This window comes from Arvicola amphibius, chromosome 9 (genome assembly GCF_903992535.2).
Source record: "Arvicola amphibius chromosome 9, mArvAmp1.2, whole genome shotgun sequence".
Classification (NCBI taxonomy): Eukaryota; Metazoa; Chordata; class Mammalia; order Rodentia; family Cricetidae; genus Arvicola; species Arvicola amphibius.
The window spans coordinates 38,692,469-38,718,259 of NC_052055.2; the positions used below are offsets into that span (position 1 = coordinate 38,692,469).

Here is a 25,791-nt window from a genome sequence, read left to right on the forward strand (position 1 = left end):
GTTCCAGCTCTGGACAACACAGAGAAAGCTTTTCTCAAAAACAAAACAAATAAAGCAAAACAAAAACCATAATAACAACAACAACAATTCCAAACTGACCTGACTTTCAGGTCAACACAGTTTTCCCTTCTCAATTAAGGACAACTTTAGTTTTTCAGTTGCTTGTGTGTGTGGGGGGGGGGAATGGGGACAGTCCCTGCAAATGCTACAGCCAACAGGAAAATGAACAGCAAGAGGCAAGAAAGGAAATCAGGTTCAGCACTACTGCTAATTCCAACTTCTAGAGTCTAACACTGGGCAGTTTATTTTAGACATATTTAAGTACAATATAATTTGCAGGGAAAAAGTTTCCTAGTAACAGTTATCTCAATCCCAGTTATACAATAAAGCTTAAGGCGTGACTGCATCAAAACTCTTTGCCAAAGTACGTGTGACCTCTACCATGAGGATGGAGTCTATAACTTAAGAGCCCAGGATCTGGTGTGGTCTCTCATCAAGATAGTATAGAGGTTACCATATAAAGTTCACGTGACATTGTCCCTAAGGATAGGTTCTATTGACTGAAAAACAAAGCTAAAGATAAAGGTCTAGGGAGAGAGAGTCCAGGATAAACATTCTGGGGGACTCAAGCCTGGCATTACAGGTTGCAAAGGTCACCAGGTTATTAACCACAACCAGTCCCAGCCTTCTGGGTGGAAAACAGGTGTACTTATCCCTTGAAGATATAAGCTTGTGCTTAACATTCCTGGCTTACCCAGTGCTTATCTGTGGGCATAAGGACATCATGTCCTCCACTGTTGCTCATGTCAAAACCTCCACAGCCACCCTTCCTTCCCTCTCATATTCAATGCATTCTTTTTTTTTATTTTACCTTTTGGGACAAGGTTTCTCTGTGTAATTCTGGCTATCCTGGAACTCACTCTAGCCTCGAACTCACAGAGATCCATCTGCCTCTGCTTCCTGAAGGTAGGATTAAAGGCATGCACCACCACTGCCTGGCACATGTGTAAATCTTACTGGCTCTGCTTCCAGAAATATTCCTGTAAGCTAGGTTTCACCACTTTGTCCCCATCACTCATGTCTAGGCTCCCACTGTGTCATTCATACTGTAATAGCTACCTTGTTTCCATTTCAACCTGTATTTGTACAATTGCCTTTGAGTCGAGACTAGGTCCTTTGCTTGAGAGTACATTAACTCAACTTAGAAAAGCAACTTTGGTGAGCAGATGAAAGCCCTTCACAGACTATGCAATCTTTCATCACGGGGAGTTTGATTTTGCAAGGCTTCTTTGTAAATGGAAGAGCAGGACTTCAAAGGAGAAGGAAAAGAGCAGCCTCCGGCTCCTGGAACAGGGGATTCAGCAGCTTTTTTCTTTTGATCTTTTGCCTGAGGTTTGAGGTAGGAAATTCTCTGGCTTGGGTCATTAGTCTATCCCGGCCTATCTAGGCTTTGCAGACGGGTGTGTTTGAAGCTCCTTTCTCCACGGCCATGAGGTTTGCTTGTTGCTCCCTTTCTATCCCGTTTGTTTCACTGCTCTGAGTGGTATCTCAGAAGCCCTACCTACCCCATCCTGCACTTGCATTTTACCAGTGAGCGCTAGAAGCATCATTGTGGGTCCTCCTGTATAGGCTTCATTGGGCAAAGTCTAAATTGAGGCACACTATATAATAAAAAGGCCAATGAAGGGACAGGCTGTCTCCTTATTGCATCTTAAATTCTATCTTTCCTTTCACTGTGCACTTTGAAGAATATATTGTTCTTGGCCACAAATATACAGTCTGATTACTTGTCTGGGTATTGTTTTGTTTTGTTTTGCTCCATTATTTTCTTTCTAGATTTAGTTATCTTATCTCATATGTATAAAAGTTTTGCCTGGGCCGGGCGGTGGTGGAGCATGACTTTAATCCCAGCACTTGGGAGGCAGAGGCAGGCGGATCGCTGAGTTCGAGGCCAGCCTGGTCTACAAGAGCTAGTTCTAGGACAGGCTCTAGAAACTACAGGGAAACCCTGTCTCGAAAAACAAAAAAACAAAAACAACAAAAAAAAAAGTTTTGCCTGTGTGTATGTATGTGCACCACATGCAGTGCCCTTGGTGGCCAGAAGAGGGCCCTGGAACTGGAAGAGGAGCAGGTAGGTTCTCTTACCTTCTAAACCATCTCTCCAGCCCAGAGTTTTGCAAAAAAAAAAAAAAAAAAAAAAAAAAAAAATCCAGGTAGTGGTGGTGCAAACCTTTAATCCCAGCACTCAGGAGGCAGAGGCAGACAGAGCTCTTGAGTTTGGGGCCAGCCTGGTCTACAGAGTAAGTTTCAGGCTGATTAGGTCTGTTACACAGAGAAACCTTGTCTCAAAAAAAAAAAACAAAAAAAAACAAAACAAAACAAAAAAACTCACCAAAAAGAAAAAAAAAGAAAAGAATAAAAAATGCAATATAATTGAAGCACAAGATAAGAACTTCAAAGCAGCAAGTATAAATATGTTCAAGGACCTTAAAGAGGATAAGAATAAATCCCTTAGCCGGGCGGTGGTGGTGCACGCTTTTAATCCCAGCACTCGGGAGGCAGAGGCAGGCAGATCTCTGAGTTCGAGGCCAGCCTGGTCTACAAGAGCTAGATCCAGGACAGGCTCTAGAAACTACAGGGAAACCCTGTCTCGGAAAAAAAAAAAAAGAGAGAGAGAAGAATAAATCCCTTAATGAAGACAATGAAAGCACAAACTATTGAATGAAATAATGAAAATGGCTGCGACATGAAAGTAGAAATAGACTCACTAAAGAAAACACGAACTGAAATAAAACTAGAAATTAAAAATTTAAGGATGTCCAACAGAAACCTCAGAATCAGTGCCTCATTCAGTCAGAGTCAGAGAGGCTCCTTGCTGCGGATGGAAACTAATACAAAGACCCACACCTGGAAAGTGCAGGAAGTGAGACTGTGGAGCGCTCATGGCTAAAGCCGGTCTCCATTGGACTTGGCCCTCGGGATCTAGTCCAAAGAAGAGGCGTAAATAATGTAGGAGACAGAAATCCTGTCTCAAAAAACCAAACACGAATGTCTCACTTTCTAGCTCTGGCTGGTCTGCAGTTCGCAATATAGCCCAGGTTACCCTCAAACTCACAAAGATCTACCTTCTTCTGCCTCTTGAACGCTGGGATTAAAGGTTTATGACATCGTATCCTGCCTCAACATTCCACTTTTGAGTAAAATAAAAAGCAACATTTTGATTTCCTGCTAATTTATCTTAAGAATAGATTTTCTGCATGGTGGCGCAAGCCTTTAATCTCAGCACTTGGGGGATAGGGCAGGAGGATCTCTGAGTTCAAGACCAACCTAGTCTACAGAGAAAATTCAAGGACAGTCAGAGCTACACAGAGAAACTCTGACTGAGGGAGGAGGGGTATTTCCTACAAATATGACAGGAGTGTCAATTGCCCCTCAGCCTCCATTGGAAGGCAACAAGGGTGGCAAGACTATGTAGGGAAGGGAAAGGAGAGCAGGAACTGGGGTGTAACTCCGTAGACAGGGTGCTTGCCTACCATACACAAAGCTCTGGGTTTGATACCCAGAAACACCCAAACATGAGGGTGCTGGGTGCTGGGGTCCCAGTACTTTTCAAGAAGTGAAGTTCAAGGTCATCCTAGGCTGCATAGTAAGCCTGAAATAACAATGTACAATAGACACAGTGGGGAAATCAGGTGATGAGTTGACATAGCTTCCCATTTTTAGGAGAATGCCAATAAAAAAGTTGCGAAGTCTCATTTTAAATTTTTATTATTATTTGTGGTGTGAGAGCAGGGGTGAAGGAGGGAGGGAAAGGGAGCAAGAAGATAGACAGACTGCTGGTGTGTTCATGTCATGGAGTGAGTGTGGAGGCTGAGGGAGAACTTCCACCACAAGATCTGGGATCACAGCCAGGTGGTCGAGCTATTGCAACAGGAGTTTCCAGCTGCTGAGCCAATGCTTCTCACCCTTCCTAGCGCTGCGACCCTTAATACAGCTCCTCATGCTGTGGGACCCCAACCAGGAAATTCTTTTCATTGCTGCTTCCTGTCATTTTGCTACTGTTATCAATCATAATGTAAATGGCTGATACGCCGATAGTCTTAGGCTGCCTCTGTGAGAGGGCTGTGTGTGACCCACAGGTTGAGAAACATTCTTCATCTTGCTGGCTTAGCTGTCAAATTTTTAAAAATATTTTTTGCTAGGTTCATTTATTTATATGCGTATTGGTGTTCTGCAAGTATGTCTGTGTGTGAGGATGCCAGATCCCCTGGAACTGGAATTATAGACAGTTGTGAGCTGCCATGTGGGTGGTGGGAATTGAATCCAGGTTCTCTGCAAGAGCAGACAGTGCTCGTACCCGCTGAGCCATCACTTTGGCACCACCAGCTGACAAAGTTTAAATGCTGATAATCAGTTCAAATTTCTCTAACATACTGTAAAGGCCAACAGGTTGGGGCAAAGAAAGATGGAAAGGAAAGGCAACGTGTTGGATCTGGCCTGAGCTGGTATTCATACTCTTCCTAGAAAGACTCCTGGTCCAAAGACTGGCTCCAAAGATTGGCTCCAAGAAGTTGCACCCAAACTACAAACATGGGGTAGAACAGAACTAGAATCCAAGTCCTTGGGAGTCCCACAAGGCAATAATACAGGTATTTCTTTACTTGGTCTTTCAATTGTTTTCTACTTAATGTACGAATTGACCAAATGTAAATGACGTTTCTGTGTGAATGTATGCGTGCCTCTGTGGGGTGTGTCTGTGTGTGTGTGTGTTGTGTATGTGTGTGTATGTATGTGTGAGCGCGCGCGTTTGCAGCCCTCTTGCGTCAGGTTCAGGCATGTGTTAGGACCTTCAAGGCTAAATAATAGTTCTGCACTAATCTGTCTACTGAAGGGTTACTCTTGTATAATTACATTGAATTAAAATTGTGTTAAAGGGCTGGAGAGATGGCTCAGAGGTTAAGAGAACCCACAAGTCTTCCAGAGGTCCTGAGTTTAATACCCAGCAACCATATGGTGGTTCACAACCATCTATAATGAGATCTGATGGCCTCTTCTGGCTGCAGGAATATAGGCAGACAGAACACTGTATACATAATAAATAAATAAATCTTTTTTAAAAATCTTTTTTAAAGCAATGATTCCCCTCGGGGGCAAGTGAACCCTAAGGGAGCGAAATCTATTATGTTAGAAGATATTACCGCCTGCTTAGAGTTGATATTTTCAAATCATCGTGCGTTTTGTGGAAAACCTCTTTTTGTTCGTGTGTTCATTGATTCAAAACACACCTACATCCAACTAGTTGGTTTCTTCATTTTCCTTTCCGATTGGCTGGAGAGCATTTTACCGTGATTGGCTAAAGCATTTGCCAGTCGTCTTTCCGGACCTACGACAGGAAGAACTGGAAGAAGTGGGGGGGGGGGAGAGTGCCCAAAACTCAGCTTTTTTATTGGCTCCCGTAGGAACACACGCTTAGTGCGTAGCAATTCCAATTTGTGATTGGCTAATCTGTCCGCCAGTCAGACCACCGTAAACCAGTGTTCTCATTATAATCTGCCTTCCTTGCCTGATTGGCTGGGTTGTACATGCCCTGCAGTCTCTGATTGGTCCGACGCTTTACGCGGCCCGGCCTGCCCGCACTCCTGTTGCTGTGGTTGCAGGCCCCGCCCTCCCGCTCGCTGACAGCGAGGCTTCTGGAGGGAAGCGGGTCCGTTGGTCTGTCCGGAACGAGGCTGGCGCTGCCAGGCCCGCGCCTAGCTGTTGCCATGGCAGCCACCGGCGGGGGCGCGGATGACGAGTCCCGATCCGGCCGCTCGAGCTCCGACGGCGAGTGCGCGGTGGCGCCGGAGCCGCTGGCGGAAGCCGGAGGCCTGTTCTCCTTCGCGGACCTAGGCGCTGCGCTGGGCGGCGGTGCAGGCCTCCCGGGCCGGGCAGCCGGCAGGGCCCAGTCCCCGCTGCGCTACCTCCAGGTCCTGTGGCAGCAGGACACCGAGCCCCGCGATGAACTGCGCTGTAAGATCCCCGCCGGGCGGCTGAGACGCGCTGCCAGGCCCCACCGCCGGCTAGGGCCCACGGGCAAGGAGGTGCATGGTGAGCTCGGCCAGGGATCCTGGGATCGCTCGTGAGTGATCGCAGTAGTTAGAGCTAACGAGGACCGTGTCTTCGGCCACTTGGACATCACTAAAAAAAAATCTTTCTGCTCTCGAAGGTGGTTGTTAGTAGACAATAACGTGAGATGGTAGAGAATATTTTTTATTATTAGAGAAGGAAGCCAAGAGCCTGTGGCTATGCCATACCAACTTGTGTGAATGCACAGATCTGAACCAGACTGATCCACACGTGGCCCTTACACACCTACAGACCCTTGTAGCCCCAGTTTTCTATGTGTAGAATGGGTATGCTACTAGCTTTACTGGGGTATTAAGAGTTAGGTTCACACACCTTTAATTCCTGCACTCGGGAGGCAGAGGCAGGCAGATCCCTGTGAGTTTGAGGCCAGCCTGGTCTACAAGAGCTAGTTCAAGGACAGGCTTCAAAGCTACAGAGAAACCCTGTCTTGAAAAAGAAGGAAAAAAAAAAGTAAGGTTCTGCTCATAAAGTTTGTGATGGCCAAACACTCATTTGATTTACAAACTTTTATAATCATTTCAAGAGATAGACTGTGACCCATGAGAAGTGACTTGTACAGAATTTGCTGTAAACAGGAAAACTGGCCAGGTGTGATAGTTTACACCTGTAATCCTGAAGAGGTAGAGGTGGTAGGAAGATCTCTGTGAGTTCAATTTAGACTGGTTTAAGCAGCAAGTTCCAGGTCCACAGTGTGAATCCTGGAGATTGCACTGGGTAGGTCAGGTTTTGTAGCAAGCATCTTTTCCCACTGAGCCATCTCAGCATCCCTAAATCCTACATATTATCGATACCAAGTGCAGTTACTACCATCTGGACATGCTGATCTCAAGTCACATAGAAAAAGGTTGTTCTGTAGTCCAACTCAGGTCAGCCAGACTGTCCTGGTATATCTGCTATATTGTTTTCTACAGTTTGTGGGTGAAAAGGAAAATGGGGTGCAGAAGGATTAAGAATGGAAAGTTTTTTGTAAGATTTATTATGTATACAGTATACAGTGTTCTGCCTGCATGTATCCCTACACTCCTGAAAAGGACAGCAGATCTCATTATAGATGGTTGTGAGCCATCATGTGGTTGCTGGAAATTGAACTCAGTACCTCTGAAAGAGCAGTCAGTCCTCTTAACCTCTGGGCCACATCTCCAGCCCCAAGAATGGCAAGTTTTAAGGTCTCTTCAGACTAGCACCATTTGACCTGGTATCTTAAAAGTCAAAAGAGGGCTGGGAAATGGTGTCCATCTTTAATCCCAGCACTCGGGAGGCAGAGGCAGGCGGATCTCTGTGAGTTCGAGGTCAGCCTGGTCTACAGAGTGAGTTCTAGGACAGCCAGGGCTACACAGAGAAACTCTGACTCAAAAAAAGTTTAAAAGAGAATTTCAAAGTGCTGTAACAAAAAAGTGCATATAGATGCATGCAATTGTTATATCTAGTTTTCATTTTTTGGACCATTCTCAGACAACAGAGGTTGTTAGTTCTTTTCTAAAGTAGAGGCAGTATCAGTGCGAAGAGGGCAAAGAAGTTTCTGCTTGGGAATTACCATGTTTGGTAAGTCACTTAGGAATGACGGCTTTGAAGAAGAAGAATTAAAGCTTGGGTATGATTAGCTCACAATGGACTAAGCAAACACTCTCATTCTTCCTATTTTAAAAATATTATCTCAATTTTCTTTGTAACAACTTTGTAACAGCTCAGCCTTGTTTTATAGATTATGGGCTGGGGCCCAGGGGGTAAGTAACTTTCTTGCTCAAGGTCACCAGCTACCACAAGTGACAGAAATTAGATCTGGTTCCAGAAGTCAGTTTGCTACAGAAATTGGTCTTTCCTCCAACTGTGGCCCAGTTCCAGTTTCTCCTTGTTCCCAGACTGGTGGTTTCTGTCCCGACACCTTTGCCTTTTTGTACTGCTATGACTGAAGGGTAGACTATCAGGGAAAGCTCAGAAGCCATGTGCCTTCTGTTTTGTTATCATTTTTTTAACTGTCTTTTCTGTTTTTATAGCTCTGAAGAGGCTGAGGGACTCGGCCAATGCCAATGATGTAGAAACAGGTGAGTGTGCACAGTGGGACCTGTGGGCTGATGGGGAAGGAAAAGCCAGCTCACCCTCCTTCCCTTGGGGCATGCTCACTTTGTTTACTCCTGACTCTGAAGTCACTACAAAACAGAAGTAGGGTGTAGGACTCCCTCACTGTCTCACCAGCGTCTCCTGGTGTCACAGTGCCCTGTATGCTCCTGATGCTAGGGACCGTGCCAGTGTTTTGTTTTTTTCTTTAAATCCCTGGGGTTCAGCATAGCCCTCAGCAAAGAGCAAGTGCCCACTTTTGGCTCCCAGGAGTGACCTCCAGGTTTCTCTCCTACCCACCAGTTCCTGAATAACCACTCTGAGGCTTAATATTAGTTACAAACTGTTTGGCCTTTTATCTCAGGCTTATTATTAGCTGGCTCTTACAACTTAAATTAACCCTTTTCTATTATTCTACATTTTACCACGAGATTCGTGGCTTTTTACGTCACATCTTTCTTCTCCAGTGGCTGCTGGCATCTCCCTGATTCCACCTTCCTTGTCCCTGTATCTTTGCTTGGAGTTTCCACCTGACTCTATTCTGCGTGGTTACTGGCCAAATCAGCTTTTTTATTAACCAATGGTAATAAAACATATTCACAGCATACTGAAGGGCATCCTGCATCAGTGAACAATCTCCCTTGACTACCGGGTAATCATCTGGCACCCCTGGCTGTCCAGTGACTGGTCCTCAGACCTGTTATTGAAAGGGCATCTCACAAGCATGGGTGGGATCCCTGCAGGACACTGTAGCTGACTTTCTGTTCTGTTTCGGAGCATTCCCTAACTGAGGTAGAACATCCGAGGTACAAGGGCAGCTTCTAGGACAAATGCTACTGCTACTACCACTGCTGCTACTGATTTAATCTGCTAACGATACCTCCCATGTGTCAGGAGAAGTGGCGTGTTGGGTTACTGTGGCTGCTGTATCGTCAGACTTTGTCACGGTGGCAAACTTGCACCTAAGGAAGGAGATTACTTTTGCTCCTGAATTCAGATTTTTTTTTAAAGATTTTTAAAATATTTATTTATTATGTATACAATATTCTGTGTGTATGCCTACAGGCCAGAAGAAGGCACCAGACCTCATTACAGATGGTTGTGAGACACCATGTGGTTGCTGGGAATTGAACTCAGGACCTTTGGAAGAGCAGGCAATGCTCTTAACTGCGGAGCCATCTCACCAGCCCCGAATTCATATCTTTTAGTGCTCAGCTCATTTATTCCATTCAGACCTCAGTGCAGTGGAGTATGCCCTAATCCTAGAATTTAGGAGGCAGAGGTGGTTGGATGACTATTAAGGCCAGTCTGGTCTACACAGCAAGTTCTTAAAAAAAGCCTGGGGTACAGAGGGAGATAAAAATAATAGGTTTGGCCTAGTGAATGGCTCAGTGGGTAAGAGTACTTGCCATAAAAGCAAGAGGACCTGAGTTCAAACCCCCAGAACCCATATAAAAAAGTCGGGCATGGCTCCATGTACCTGTAACCCCAGCATCAGGGTTGGAGACAGGTGGATCCTAGGAGCTTGGTGGCCAGCCATCTGAACTGCAGCAGGAATCTACAGGTTCAATAAGAGACCTTGTATCATAAAATAAGGTGGCAAATGACAGAGGATCCCTGATGCCCTCTTCTGGTTCCTGCATTCACACACATAGGCACATGTACTTGTACATACAATGATCAAAAACCATACATACACAAAAACACAAAAAGATGAATAAATTAAAAAGCAAAACAAAGCAAGTTTCCATTGGTTGTTGCTGGAGGGCATGGCAGAAGAGGTCAGTGTCCCTGTGGCAGGAAGCAGAGAGCATGCCTGTGCTTTCAGGCTCTCTCCTCTTTCCTGCCCTTCTGGGCCTGCAACCTGTGGGATGGTGCTGCCCCACTCAGGGTGAGAATTCCCTCCTTCCCGAATCTTCTCTGAGCATGCCCTCAGAGTTTCACACTGATGGTGACCTAGGCACTTCTCTGATCAAGTCAGGATTCTCCACCAGAAAGGCCTCCACAAACGACCTACGTTCTGTGCTCAGCAACATGAGTGGCATGGACAGTTCTGCAGGTCACATGACCACGCCAGTTTTCCTGGCCAGGCCAAAACTCCAGGTGTCTGCATTTCTGGAGGGTCATGGGAAGAATCGGTTTCTCTTTGCTTTGCAACTTCTAAGTTGCCAGATCTCTCTTAGGCCTCTTTGTCATCCACAAAGCCCTTAACAGTGGGCTGAGCCCTCATCTTGCCTCTAGCCTTTTAAGTAGAAAAGTGTCCCCTGGTTTTAAGGACTCATTCAGTTCCACTGGGCCTGGGTGATCCGGCAATGTCTCCATAGCTTAGAGTCTTTAGCCTTGTGCAGATCTGCAGAAATTGCCTTTGCCTTGGAAGTAACATCCACAAAATTTGAGGGCCATTATTCTGCCTCCCTCCAGGGTGCAGCATTCTGATTTGGTGGTGGGCTGTTGTGGCAACAGGTAAGATGTGGACATTGAGGGGCCATGGTTACAGGAGCCCCTTACAGCAGTCATGGAATAGGGACAGTTACCTCAGGGACCTGCTTCCAGATGGTTCCCTTGCCTTTGGCTCAGCAGTAGTCAGCAGGCCCAGAACCTGGAAGATTTGTCCACTTCTTGCCTTGGTCTGTTTTCCATGAAATTTAATGTTTGAGGATATTTGAGCAACAACTTAGAAAGTTTTGCAATGAAAGATAATAGATATTATTTTTTAATGTTTATTGTTTTGGGGAGCATGTGTGTTCTTGTAGATGTTATTGTACAACTTATATGTGTAGGAGGAAGGCCTGCTTGTTTATCCTGCTGCCCAGTTCCTGACTGCCCTGCTAGCTTAGCCCCAAAATAACCACACAGAAACTATATTCATTAAATCACTGCTTGGCCCATTAGCTCTAATTTCTTATTGGCTACTAACTCTTACATATTAATTTAACCCATTTCTATTAATCTGTATATCACCACCACATGGCAGTGGCTTACAGGCAAAGATTCAGCATGTCTGTCTTCGATGGCTTCATGGCGGCTCTCTGACTCTGCCCTTCTTCCTCCCAGCATTCAGTCCAGTCCTCTCTACCTACCTAAGTTCTGCCCTATCAGGCCAAGGCAGTTTCTTTATTCATTAAACAGTACAAGCAACACACAGACAGAGGATCTCTCACACTGTATGTGTACCTGCTCCTTCCTTCCACCACGTGGTTTCAGTGATTGAACTCAGATCATCAGGTTAGAGCCTTCCTGCCCACCCGGCCGCTTTTTAAAAACCATCTTTCCTTAGAGTCCAGCTCTTAAGAGACCCCTCTCAGGGTCCAATCAAAGACACCACAGTAAGCAAAGGGGACTAAAGTCTGGGGGTTAAAAAATCTACCCACAACAGGATTTGTCTATCTATGTTTTTTTGTTCTTCTCTTTTTCTCTTCTTAATTAATTCTCCTGTTATAAACGTTCCCAGTAAAATATGCCCTTATAACCAGCAGTTCCCCAGCCCTAGCAGGTTCCAGGACTGGAATGCTTTTTCCCTGTAAAAGAGTTTTCACCCACATGCGCACACGCGCGCGCGCACACACACACACACACACACACACACACGTACACAGAGCTGTGGCTGTCAGTTCAAAGGTGGGTGTGGCTAGTACATGTCCAGTGAACTCCTTAATGAAGAAAGTTAAGAAAGGAATTACATCATCATGGAATTCCAGAGGGAATGCTATATTTTAGGTGATAAGTAAAAGATCAGTTTATTTTACTTTAATTTCAGTTACTTTAATAAAAGGTTTATTAAATTTTTATTTTATAAAATTATGACTGGGGCACAGAGTGTATTTTAAATCAGTGCGCAGCTTATCTCCCAGCATGCATACAGGATACTGAGTAACCAGGCAACATATGTAAACAGTCTGGGGGTTGGCGGGGAGGCTAATAGCTCCTGATCTGATTAGCACATTCACCATGTCTAGGTCTGGAGTTTACATTTATTGCTCTAGGTGGTAGAAACAAAGAGGAGACCCAGGCCTCTAAATTATCAGTTCCAGGGTATGCTGTTATTAGCTGTTCTGATCAGGGGGAGTTGTGGGTCTTTCTTTAGGTTGCTGTTAATTATCTCTTCTGCTGTCCTTGAGAGTAAAACACAAATTTCCTGAACTAAAATCATCAGTAAAATGAAGTGAAGGTGAGCGTAAGAAGTTAGGAATCTTTTGAGTGGGGTAAAACCAGGGCATGCGGATTCTGCTACCTATCTAAGCAGCTATGAATCAGCAGCTTGGGCAAGTAGTAATTCTGTGTCCTTGGATAGCTGTGAACATCGTAAATGGGATGCTCTTGCCTGGACCTTGAACACTGACCAAAAGCCTGCTGATAAAGATAACTGCAGGAAGGCAGCTCTCTGCATTTACCCAGGAGAGAGGAACGAAGGTCTGGCAGTGGGAAACTGCTTTCCCATGTAGCTAAGGGAGTGTGATTAGTAAGCCCCAAAGGTACAGGAGACAGTTCTGAACTGTGGGAATTAGTTCCTACATACGTAACAGAAGGGGAGTTAGCTACATTGAAAAGCTACAGCAAAAAAAAACAGCCCCTTTGTTCCCAAAGCAATAACACTGAAATTTCCTTGAATTATGGCTTAACCTTTACCAGGGCCCCTGGCTCTGATAAGTCACTGGTGAAAAGATGGCTGAGCAATTACTGTATAATGTTGTGGCTTGTAGCAGAGAATAGGGTTGGGGCTAATGTCTTTCACTTTGGCCTTGAACTTGTGATTCTCCTGTCTCTGCTTCGAGAGTGCTATGGTTACAAGAGTGTGACATGACACCCAGCCAGTCAGCCAGTCAGCAACAGTAATGGGGCAGCAGTTACGGGGCACTATGCCTTACACAGAGCTATAAACCCGAAATATAGTTGAGGAGGAAGACGATAAAGTGACACCAGTTCAAAACCAGACGGAGCTGAGTGGCGCACACCTTTCATCCCAGCACTCGGGAGGCAGAGGCAGGTGGATCTTGGTCAGTTTGAGGCCAGCCTGGGCTACAGAGTGAGCTCCAGGACAGCCAGGGCTACATACAGTGAAACCCTGACTCAACAAACCAAAGGACAAACCAAACCAAACAAAATAAATGCAGGCAGGAATGCAAAACGCAGCAGGGATGTGCTGAGCTGGAGCAGAGATGCCAGTTTGCAGCCCACTTTGCCTCTTTTCACCTGGGTCACTGTGGCCTATGAACCGCACATCTCACAGGGCCAAAGTGTCCTGGTCTGTGATGTGGATGTGACACCTTGCATGGCTATTGTCAGGCCGATGCCTGGCCAGAATTCCAAGTACACTGTACAGTGAGCTTTGTTCTAGAATGGACAGTCCCCTGTTGTTAAAGAACAGAATGGACAGGAAGTGGGAGAAATGTGGGAGAGGAGAGGCTGACTCAGCTGGGGCGAGCTACATGGACAGGAAGCAGTTTGGACTTTGACTGGAAGGACCCAGATCCTTGAGGGGGCTTCTGGGAAAAAGACCAAAACGTCACTGACGCTGAAAGGACTGGCAACAATTTTCCCCACTTCTTGGTCATTAGTGCATAATGTCTCCCCCTTTTCAGGGCCCCCGCTCTGTCAGAGAAGGAATAACATCCATTATTTCTATCACAGCGGCTCTGCAGGCGGCAGCGCAGAGATGATGCTCATTTTCTGTGACTGCTATACACGTCCAGGCCTCCATGCCTATTCCCATCCCAGCTCCTGTCACCACCACATGCCGATGGCTGTGTGCTCCTTTTTTGCTTAGTTTAGCTTGGAATTTTATGTGTCCCTGGGGCTTGTGCTCTGTCCCTTTCAAAGTGCGACCTCTTGAGAACCAAGTAGCTTGCTCAGCTGTGTCCAGTTGGAATGAAAATGTACCTAAACGTGGAGACAGAGGGATGGGGCCACTCCCTATGCCAGAATTACTGTGCCTCTGCAGTTCCTACCATAAAGATCAAGAGCCTCTTCTGATGTTCTGTCCAGTCCCTAGACACATAGGTTAAAACAGATCCATGGCCATTAAGATAACAGAATTCTACTTGGGGCCAGTAGTCCCTGAGGTGCCAGCATCTAGGAGGGGCCAACTTTCCTGTGAATTATGAATGGCTCATCTGGAGGGACCCTTGAGCATCATTGTCCATCCCTAGGGACTGTAGCATAGCTAACACTACTGCTTCCTCCCCTCTCTCCCCTATCCTGGTGGTCAGTGCAGCAGCTGCTGGAAGATGGCACGGACCCCTGCGCAGCTGACGACAAAGGCCGCACGGCCCTCCATTTTGCCTCCTGCAATGGCAATGACCAGATTGGTGAGTCTTGGGGAAACAATAAGAATTGGTCAAGGCCAGTGACATCCTTCTAAATGAAATGGGGGAGGAATTGCTGTCTGCATGCTGGGGGGAGGGGGAGTGTGGGATAAGGAAGACTTGTGACAGGAGCCCTCAAGTGCTAGGATTACAGATGTATGCCACCATGCCTGGCTTGGTGAACAGTCATTCATTTAATAAGCAGGGGTCCTTGTTAATGAATCCAGTGTTGGCGGGGCAGGGTGCTGCTGAGAACACCCACAAACTGATCTTCTTGCTTCCATTTCCTGAGTGCTAGGATTACAGGTGTACACACTGCTACACCTGGGCCAGGTTTTTTGTTTGCTTTTTTCTTTTGTGGTCCAGGGGCTTCACTCATGTTGGCAAGGGCTCCACCGCTAAGCTATATCCTCAGCCCTCTTCTTACTTTTTATTTTGTTGTCCAGGCTGGCCTTGAGCTCATGCTACAAACCAGGTAGGCCTAGAACTTGAGGCCCTCCAGCCTTCCGACCCCTGGATAGCTAGAATCACAGACCTAAGCCACCAGGCCCAGCTATAGTGCACTGGTTGCCAGTCTCTTTACAGAATCTTTGCCTTCCCCACAGAGATGGTCACCTATTTCATTCCATAGATGGGACACTGTTACAGTTCCCATTTCGTCTATGGCCAGTCCCTCTGGATTTAGATTTTGTTCTTTGTGAGACTCAGCCTGGCTCTCCAATATAACATTCTTAACCTAAATGATTCCATCTGGATGGGTGGCAAGCCCTGGCAACATGAGGCGGCTCAGGATGGCTGAAGAGGGGTGTCTGCACATGGAGCACAGTGTCGTCTGTGACCTTGCCCTCGGTGCAGCCTGCTGCCATATGGGGAATAGGAAGTACTTTCAGGAGCCTTCCCCAGTACTTTTCTCAGTCAGATAGGACCAAGAGGCCAAGAGACTGACTACAGACCTTGGTTCTGGACCCTTGGGGTCCTATACATAAACCCTGGGAATCACATAAATGATCGAGTGCATGCAACAGCACTGGGGAGCCATGTCCAGATCCTGCACTCCACACTCCAAGGAAGCCTCTGCTGGCTTCAGGGTGAGCTTTAGTTGGTGGAAACCTCTAACAGTGTATCTTGGATTTTTCCATCTTCAGTGCAACTTCTCCTGGACCATGGGGCTGACCCCAACCAACAGGATGGTCTGGGCAACACACCATTGCACCTGGGTAAGTCCTCAGAATGTTGATGGAGCTGCGGGTAAGGTAGGCTTCCCAGGGCTCTGCAGGCTCCCAGAAGTGTCTCTTAGCATCCTGACAGGGCCTGACCCCCAAGGGTGCGCTCCCCACAGTCTGTGTCCCACAGACCATCCGCTCACATCAGGCCGCGCAGTTGGCAGAGCTGTTGGTGCACCCTGGACTGGCTGCAGCCACCTCTGCAAGGAAGTGGGTTTTGAGCCTTTTGGCTGTCCCAGCCTTGCTGTAGATTCACACTGTCGATTATAGTCCCATCTCCAGGCCTCAGTTTCCCCAGCTGTACAGGGAGAAAATTGAACTTAATCTGAGTCCCGTCCAATAGGGCATACTGACCTGGTGACACTGTCTCGGGAGGTAATGTGGCACAGGCACACTCAGGGACACAGATCTCTTCCCTGCTCTCCCCAGTTGTGATTCTTTTTGGTTTTTCGAGACAGGGTTTCCCTGTAGTTTCTAGAGCCTGTCCTGGAACTAGCTCTTGTAGACCATGCTGGCCTTGAACTCAGAGCCAGTTGTGATTCTTAAGTCACTCTTTCTTCCACAGCGGCTTGCACCAACCATGTGCCTGTCATCACCACGCTGCTCCGAGGAGGTATGTGGCGCCTTCCTCCACCTCTTCCTGCCTTCTCTTGTTCTCATGCCCAGCATGCTTCCTTCTCCCTGTTCCCACAGGGGCCCGTGTGGACGCCCTGGACAGAGCTGGCCGCACGCCCCTACACCTGGCCAAGTCGAAGCTGAACATCCTACAGGAGGGCCATTCCCAGTGCCTGGAGGCCGTCCGGCTGGAGGTTAAGCAGGTGAGCGATTCCTCCCTGGATGGGTATCACACTTAGCAGACCATTCACCTCTGGCTTAGGTTTCCTGATTATATTGTTCCTCAACATCTCCCCTCTGTTACGCTAGTTGGCATAAAGTTGGGCCTGTGCCTGCCTTCTACCAGCAGCTCAGCTCCCATCTCCTTTCTCTCCTTTCAGATCATCCACATGCTGCGGGAGTACCTGGAGCGCCTGGGGCGCCATGAGCAGCGGGAACGGCTGGATGACCTCTGTACCCGCCTCCAGATGACAAGTACCAAAGAGCAGGTGAGCTACTGCCACAGGACCTGTGGTGTCACCACCACCATGGACCTCAGCTTCTGTCCACTTCCATGAAGCTATGGTGGCCGGTGTGCTCATGTTCCTGCTCTCGGGGGCTAGTCCCAGACTACCTGATGCCCAGGATGAACCATAGTCATAGAGAAGGTTGGTGACACCTAGGCCTTCACTGGTCAAGGACTCTGCTGAGCCCAGCACAGAAAAAGAAGTCTCTAGCCCCCATCCTAGTCATTGGAACTCCAGGATGGGGGAAGCATCTGTATGCCCTGAAGAGAGGCAGTGCCTTTTTTGTGTGGTGATCCCCGGGTCAGTGTGGGTTTCTCTCTGCAGGTGGATGAAGTGACAGACCTCTTGGCCAGCTTCACCTCCCTCAGCCTGCAGATGCAGGGCATGGAGAAGAGGTAGCAAGGACAGCTCTTCCTTGCTTTGCACCACCCTCCTGCCTGCCCTCCACTCTCGGTACAGGGAAAGCCCAGGGGACTCTAGAGTTCCACCTTGCCCTTAGATGCTGAGGGCAGAGCTGCTCCCAGACAGTCGGCATCATCTCTATGGGCCAGGACCACAGCCCCAGCTCCTGCTGCACATTGCCAGCTCTGTAGCCATATTCCAGGCCTACACGTGCTGTCCTAGCAGATGTCACTCCTCCTGTGGCCTCCCTATGTTCTCAGCAAGCTCCAGAGCCCCATTTCTTCCCAGCTATGGGCTTATTATCGTCTGGCTTTGGGTAGGTTCTCTGAGGCTACCCAGGCTGCTATGGGTATCTAAGATGGCCCTGCTCCCCACCCCAGCACTTAAGTTTAGCCCTGCACCTGACTTTCAAGGACACACTGCAGTGCATGGGTGTCTCTGAGCAGAAGAGGGGCATTGCTGATGCCTAGGCCTTCATAAGGTTAAGAAGGACCCTTTTTAGCCCAAAGAAAGATCTCCAACTCCTTCCCTCCCAGTCACTGAAACACTAGGGATGGGGATCTGTTTTGCAGCCAAGTTGTGAGAGGGAGATAGTGGTTTATGTGCCCAGGTCCTCATCTCATCCCAGGAGCCTCAAGGCCTCAGATGGTGTGGCAAGAGCCTGCACAGATAGAACTAGAGGTCTTCAGAGGAGAGGATCCTGGATCATCTAGGGGGCAGGGTAGCACCCCAGGGAGCCTTGTGGGAGGGAGGCAGGAGGTGATTATTGCTGCCATGTGGAGTGAGAAGTAGAGGAAGAAGCTGGAGAAGGACAGCGAGCAATTGCCTTCTGACCCTCCAGCAGGGACTGGCTCTGCTGGCACTGGACTTGAGCTCAGTGGGACATGTGTTGGTCTCTGGCCTCCAGAACTGAGAATAAATCAGCTGTTTAAGCTGTGTGTTTTTAGTGGTGGCTTCTTGTAGTGACAACAGGAACTGACAAAGTAGCAGGGACTCGGACTCACTGCAGAGGTCTCTTAGGTCTGCGGAACAGTACCCTACCTATCCTGAAGGAGATGGCTCTGGCGTGGTATAGGGGAGAATCCTCATATAGCAGTCCCCTCCAGACAGAGATTTGGCCACTGACTTCTAGTCCATGTCTAGCCTAGCATTTTCTCTCTTTGCCAAGTGGGAAGGCCTGGCTACTGGCAGAAGAGAGCCCATCTTCAGATCCCAGCCTGGTACTGAACAGAAACTCAGCCATTCCTCAGACCCTGGAGGAAGAACTGGGTGGGGTTTCAACCCCCAGCCCCCTGTGGGGAAGGAAACCCATAGTTCCCTGCTTTGGCAGGATTAGGAGGACAAAGTGTTTTTGCAGCCCCCAAATGAGAGGGGCAGTGCTGTCCCTGCTAAGTGACAGAGGAACAAGGGACTCTGTATGGGACAGACTTTCTCCTCTGCCTGGGTGACCAGCTCTCTAAGTGACTTTCACTTCTTGGGGCCCATGGGCACAATTGATCTTGCTCTCTTCTTGGTGCTTCACTGGGGCTGTGGGCAGGCTGGAGACCAAGACAAGAACCGCCCCTCTCAGGCCTTGGGCCTCCTCACCCTTCACCACCTGGAAAGAGCTAAGGCATGGTGACCAGCTCTCTGGCTGCTAGGGAAGGTACAGAAACCTCCAAACGGAGTAAGGTTTGTGTGGGGTACACACTGGCATCCTGAAGAAAATCGACATTCAGCGAAATTGGAACTCCATCTTTGACATCCTGGAAGCAGAAGCATGAAAAGCCACCAGGGTCCTCTGGGGCTGACTGGGTGTGCCAAGGACACCTTGCCCCAGGCTGTTGCTTTGAATTTGAACAGTGGAATGTTCTGGAACTTCAAAATTGCCCTGAAGTGACCCAGAATCTCTAAGACAGCAGGACACTGTAGGACTAATTGATTCTTGAAACCTGGGCCTCCAGGAACAAGGAAGGCATCCTGCACCCCTATTACTGCAAGCTAGGTCCCAAGAGCACCCTTGGCCCTAGCAGAGTGTCTGTTGCTAGCTCCCTCTCTGGCTGTGCAGACAGTGAAGGGAAGGCTTGATGCAGGACGGTGGCTTCTGGGTCAGTCGTCAAACACTGGCCAGGTGGCCAGACTATCTGCCTCACCCCATTTCCAGCCAGAATATTTCCTATAACCCTGAGTCAGTCTGAAGAGCCAGCCAGAGAGAGTCGGTCCAGACACCGGAGTGAGTCAGGAAACACAAGTGGGCCCTGGGCGATGGACTGAGCAGCGGCAGGAAAGAACTCAGCTGAAGTAATCCAGGGTTGGCTCTGGAGCCAGCTGACTGGACACCACTGATGAGAAGGAGCAGTGGTCAGAGCGGGGGGGGGGGCAGGGGATTAGCGGAGGGGCAGGGGAGGGGGTCTTGGTTTTACCTCATCCTGACTGCTTCCTTCCTAACATGAACAGCCCTTACTGAGCACCTGCTCACACTATGCATGTTCACATGTTCCTGGTGGGCCTGTTCTTGTTGCTGCCCACACCTGACCCAAACAGGTTTGCCGGAGCCTCCCACCCAGGCAGCCAGATCCACCTCAAACTCATGTTATTTCTACCATGCCCAAAACCAGAGCCCCTCACATTCCATTTCCTCACACAGGGGGACGATGGTATGTGTTGAATGCCTCTGCGTGTCAGCAGGTGTTGGGTTTTTGGTAGAATGTTACTTTGTGTGTGTGTGTGTGTACATATATATATTCCCCTATTCTACAATGTGGGAAACTGAGGCTTAGACAGAAGTTGATTTGTTTGGAATCAGTAAAGTGTCAGACTCCCGCCTAGCATTCCACATGCCCATCTGGCTTCCAAAAGCCCAATATATGTCTGTAGCACTCCTGAGTTCCTGAGATGCAGTTGGTCGGATGGGCCATACTGAGTAAATCTGAGTGAGTGAGTGCCTGTTTATCTTTCTTTCTTTTCTTTCTTTTGTTTTGTTGCTTTTGTTTGTTTGTTTGTTTGTTTGTTTGAGACAGGGTTTCCCTGTGCAGCCCTGGCTGGAACTCACTCTGTAGACCAGGCTGGCCTCAAACAGAGATCCACCTGCCTCTGCCTCCTGAGTGCTGGGATTAAAGGTGTGTGCCATCATTGTCTGGCTATGAATGCCTGTTTCTGTGAGCAGTCAGCGTTCTCAGAAGCAGATCAGACTTTCCTTGCCAAGCTCACAGTACAGTATGCTTGGTGGATGAGACACCTGATACTACGATTATGGTCAGAGGTGACGGGGCTGGTTCAGAGCCTAGGTAGTCCTGGCTAATATCTGGGGAGGGGACCCCAAAGGGTGAGAGGTCAGCTAGAGAGGGCCCCCAGGAGGTACCCTTGGAGGGAGGCCAAGTCAAACGGCCCAGTTCTACCCAGATACCTCACAACTGGACAGCAGCTGGAATTCAAACCCATTCCCCTGGGCTGCACTGCTTCCTGGGCCAGTGCCTGCTCCTGCCCCACTCCCATCCAGAGCCACAGATGCAGAGGGAGCCCCATTCCACCCACAGGAACCCCAGCCACCCTGTCCTGGAACCATTCTTCCAATCGCAGCCTGTCCCCTACAGGAGCCACTTAGCTTGTTGCCAGGCAGATGTCCCCGCAATCAGTCTAAGCCTCTTAAAGCAGCCTCTTAAGCTCAGTCTGCCCTCCTGGCCTCACATCATCTTGCAGCGAGCAGTCCACAAATGAGCCCGCCATCAGGAAGCGATGTTCATTAATAGAAGAGCTGGCGGTTAATTGGTGTTTATTTCCCCTGGTCCACACCTCAAAATTGATAGATGCTGTCTCTGCCAACCCAAAGCAGGAGGGGGGAGCTTTCACTTTGCCAGGGTCAGGCAGCCCTGTCACCAGAGTGGCACAGAGAGGCCCTCTCCTGTGCACATTCTAGTTCATCCCACCCCCAATCAGCTCTGAATTACCTCTTCACCGACTCCATGAAACCAAATCAGACAAACCTGAGCTCTGTGGTCTAGGGCAAGTTACTTGACCTTTCTGGTCTCACCCTCTTCATCTTCCAACTAAAGCAGATGAGACATAAGCTCCAGAGCCAAGTGGAAGAACTAAATAAAATGTGGCAAGTGTGCTGGCGCTCCACCTCCCTGAGAACCCTGCAGCCCACACCATCTAGGTCTCTCAGTTTAATATGTCATCACCTCCCCTGAATCTGTCCCCTTAGTGTCCCCACTGCTAGAAGCCTGGGTGTCTTCTGAGGTACCTCTTTCTTCTTTTTCAACCGTCATCAACCCTGACAATTGTTCTTCCCACGTGGTCGACAGCGAGTCCCTCACTGTCTTTGTCCTGAATGTCTTCATCTCTCTGGATTTTCAGCAGCCTGACCAGTGCCCTTGCTCCTGTCTCTCTTTGGTCTTCCACCACACAAAAGCCAATGTTGGCAGCAACAGAAAGCTCCTGAAACCTCATCAAATCGTTCTGGTTTCAGAACCAGAGCAGAGGCTCCTCATTACCCTCAGGAGGATCCAATCCTCAGTTCAGATGAAACCTCGAGCCTTCTTCACAAGGTCTCCACTGCCCTTGCCTCCCTTCCTGGGGGCACCCCGTGCCATCAGAAGCCCCTGCCATCAGGAGCCCCCGCAAATGGTCTTTCAGGCCTCCCTTTTTGAGCCATAGTGAATCCCATTTAATGACTGACCTTGGGCACAGCATCTCCAGGAAGCCTTTTCTGGGAGTCCACACACTGATGGGCCCTTCTCTGGGCTCCCCAGCCCCAGCTCTCGTTCCTGCTGCACCTGGCAGGTGCTCGAGTACACACCGCTCCTTAAGCGTGCTTGGTACCATCTGACCATGGTGGTGCACACCTCTCATCCCAGCCCTCAGGAGACAGAAGTAAGCGGGTCTCTGTGAGTTCAAGGCCAGCCTGGTCTACATGGTGAGACCTCACCAACCAGAAGGCAAGGGCTGCAGAATCTAAACCTTGCTCCAGCTAGGAAGGCCTTCCCACTGAGGCTACCCCAGCCTTGGCCTGAGTGTTGCTGGGGCCTTGGGTCAGGTGACCTCTCCTGGGCTCTGAGGGCAACATCCTGGTTTCACTCAGCCTCCACTCCAGCCCCTACTGCCTGACTTGGGCTCCACAGGACACACGGTTCTCTCCTAACCAAATTATTGCAACCACCTGCTCTCCCGAGTACTTCATTAGTCTCTGAAATAGACCCCTGAGTCCTGGAAGCCAAGGCTAAACCTAGCAGCAGGCCATCAATCTTCCTGTCATGTCTGTGTAAAAACCAATTTCCAGCTCTGGTCTAGGCCTTGAGGGCTTTCCTCCCGGGGCTCCCAGCCTGCTCATGCAACCCTGGCGCTTTCTGAGTACCGCCTCAGAGGGAGCCTTACTTCTCCACCTCTCCTTTCCTGGAAGCCGTTATTTGCCCAACCTGGTCTGCCTGAGAGATGCATATCCTGCTGTCTCCACAGAGCTTACCCACCCCTCCCTCATGAGCAGTGCAAGCTTGCTTTCGGCTCCTCGTCCCTACCTCTTGTGGGTTGCCTTCCTCCGAGAAAAAAAGCACACCTTTACAAGTCACCTCAGGAGCCAGGCATGGTGATGCACGCCTGTAACCCTAGTACTCGGGAGACCGAGGCAGTCCTAGAGCCGAGGAAGCTGGGACAAGAGAATGCCAGGGATTTTCCTGGCCCAATTGGGGAGCTTCAGATTCAGTGAGAGAAAATAAGGTAGAGATCACTTTTGAAAGATACCCAGTTTGGACCTCTGGCTTACACACCATGCACACACAATGGGCATGTGCAAACGGTTCCCAGAAGTTCTCTCTGGAATTCCTGTTTGCATTGCCCAGGTGGCCGGAACTTTCCTCTCTGGGTCATTTCAGGTCCACCTTTTCTCCCCTGGTACCGTGTCCTCCCGTATTACATACAAGTATCCACCCACTGCCTGGCCACACAGTGTCAAGCTTCCTGGGCTTCCTTCCCTTAGATCACCCATAGGCCCCTGGCTGGTTGCACTGAGCCAGAGTCCTGCTTCAAAAGCAGGAGGTCTCAGCAAGCCAGCGAGGGGTCTAGCTGTTCAGTGGTCCTCTACCAGTTGAGCAGAGTCTCAGGCCACTGGGAAGGGGCCCAGAGACCATCATCTTCTCTGGTCCACAGAGGTTCTAGTTGGGTCACCTGCCTGGACCTACAGAGAATTACCGGGTGGTAGACTCACTTCCTCTAAGCCAGCCTGGGGGTTGTCTTACTTTGTAGATGTGCACTGTCTCTGACAGCCTTCTCAGCCACCCTTCTGTATCTACCCAAAGATGCAAGGTGTCCTGAAAATGTCCCCGGGGTCTGGTGTGGGTCCCAGACCCACTTTAGTTTTATATTTCAAATGCACCCTTATTGAAATATGGTTTACATGTCAATTGCATCCACTTAATCTGCACACGTCAGTGGTGTCGGCATGTCCTGTGGTTGCCCAGTATGATGATGATCTACTTGTATTTTACTTTTGCCTTTTGAGGCAGGATCTCTCTGTGTAGCCCAGGCTGGCCTGGAACTTGCTATGTAGACCAGACTAGCTCATCTGCTTACCTCTGTCTCCTGAATGATGGAATTAAAGCTGTACACCAGAACATCCCACTTATTTTTGCTGTAACAAGTTATGTATCTGTATGAGTGTATGTGTAGGGAGTGTGTCCATGTTCAAATGTGCCAACACACGTGTGAAGTCAGGACAACTTGTAGGAGCGGATTCGCTCTTTTCTCCTTCCAGTGTGGGGACTCAAACTCAGGTTGTCAGGCCTGACAGCACAGCAGGCCCCTTTATCTGATGAGTCATCTTTTTGCCCACTCCCTCCCACCTTTTTTTTTTTTTTAAGAACGACTCTCTTACTTGCTTTGAACTTGCTACATAGGTAAGGCTGAACTTTTTTTGTTTTTCTTTTGAGACAGGTTATTACATCACCCTAGTTAGCCTGTAACTCACTATATAGACCAAGTCAGCCTTAAAATCACAAAGGGGAGGTGCATGCCTCCCCTTGGCTAGGATTAAAGGCACGCACCTCCACATCTGTCCCACTGATCATGAGCTTCTGATTCTCCTGCATCCATTTCCCAAGTGCTGAGATTATAGTCGCGTGTAGGCTACCACCTTCTGGGGATTGAACTCAAAGCTTGGTTGAACCCAGAGCTTCCTGCTCATCAAGCAAGCGGCCCACCAGCTGAGCTGCAGACAGCCCTAGTGCTCTAATTTTAGAACCTTTTCATCAAGCCCGGAAGAAACTCAGCACCTATGAGAATTCTCATTCCCTTCTCCCCACCACCCCCAGACCTAAGCAAACAGCAAGCTGTGTTCTGTTCTTATGAATTTGCTGATTCCAATATATGTCTCATTGCCTACTTTCAAGGCCTGTCTTCCGTGGCTTATATTTCTATTTATATATGGAATGATATTTCAGTGTTTGGGTTCCATATTCCATTCCATTTCCACACTTACTTAGGTGAGAACACTATCTGCCACCCATGTTTGTCCCGTCATGTCATCTGCCTCCCTGCGTCCAATGAACCACTACCCCTTGCTGTCCTCTGACAATGGAGCACTACCCCTTGCCCACCAGTGTCGGGTGAGGCACAGAAGTGGTGACAGCCACCATGGGTGCTATGCAGAGTCAACAACACATTCCCTGCCTTCAGGGCACTTCCTCGCTGAATCTGGATTCTTGGAAGAATCACGGGAGAAAACAGGAGGCCCGGTGTTAGGCCCTGACTGGGTCCTGGAGCAGCCACTTCTCTAGCTGGTTTCAGCTTCCTCCTGCTCCTCTGACTTCTGTGTCAGCAGCAGGTGGTAGGCAGTTATGACTGCCAGGCAGTTGCCTCCTGACAGGGAGAGCCCTTCCCAGGGTGCTCTGTGCAGCAGACAGGCGGTGTGTTAGGGCCCAAAGTTAATCAACATTATTGACATGTGAAAAGGGAGGGTAGAAGCAGGCAGCACGAGATCCTACAAAACTGATTTATTGGTTAATTAGGCTTTTCCACAGCCTTAGGCTTCTTCAGCTGTGGTGATAGGGAGGGGGAGGACAACCAGAGCCCTTAAGAGGCCAGCTGAGGCCCAAGCGAGGTTCAGTGTCTCTTCTGAGTCAGAAACACCAAGAAGCTAAGGGAATAAAGCAAGGTGTCTGGGCTGGGAACTCACCCCCAAGACTGCCTGACTACCAGGAAGCCCACGCCTCAGTAGCCAAGCAGAATTCTGAAAGTAAGTGCCTGGGAGCTCTGAAGCTTCTAGAACACAGAATCAGACGCGTGGAGCAGAAGAGCTGCACGCTAGAAGTAAAACAAGAGCAAACCCAGGCTGGGAATATAGGTCAGAGGTACAGCACTCGCCTACCATTTACATAGGCTTCAAAAACAAAAGACAAAAATAAAGCAATGGTCAGCTGGGCGGCGGTGGCACACGCCTTTAACCCCAGCACTTGGGAGGCAGGGCAGGTGGATCTCTGTGAGTTTGAGGCCAGCCTAGTCTACACAGAGAGTGCCAGGGCAGGCTCCAAAACTACACAGAGAAACCCTGTCTCGAAAGAACAAATAAACAAACAAAAAAACAAATGGAAGCCT

At 48.7% G+C, this 25,791-nt stretch overlaps 1 protein-coding gene across 1 annotated transcript; it reads left to right on the forward strand.

The window, feature by feature from the left end:
- The first annotated feature begins 5,686 nt into the window (after positions 1 to 5,686).
- Positions 5,687 to 18,167, forward strand: Ankrd54 (ankyrin repeat domain 54). Its single transcript, XM_038343899.1, has 8 exons — positions 5,687 to 6,087; positions 8,121 to 8,168; positions 14,388 to 14,486; positions 15,629 to 15,700; positions 16,272 to 16,319; positions 16,400 to 16,524; positions 16,702 to 16,809; positions 17,152 to 18,167. The coding sequence occupies exons 1-8, from the start codon at positions 5,763 to 5,765 to the stop codon at positions 17,224 to 17,226; spliced, it is 900 nt and encodes a 299-aa protein (XP_038199827.1). The 5' UTR covers positions 5,687 to 5,762; the 3' UTR covers positions 17,227 to 18,167.
- The last annotated feature ends 7,624 nt before the right edge of the window (positions 18,168 to 25,791 follow it).

Coding starts and splice junctions, on each gene's coding strand:
- Ankrd54 (XM_038343899.1), top strand. CDS start 5,763: ATGGCAGCCACCGGCGGGGGCGCGGATGACGAGTCCCGATCCGGCCGC. Junction 16,320..16,399: donor CACCACGCTGCTCCGAGGAG/GTATGTGGCGCC, acceptor CTGTTCCCACAG/GGGCCCGTGTGGACGCCCTG. Junction 16,810..17,151: donor TGACAAGTACCAAAGAGCAG/GTGAGCTACTGC, acceptor TTCTCTCTGCAG/GTGGATGAAGTGACAGACCT.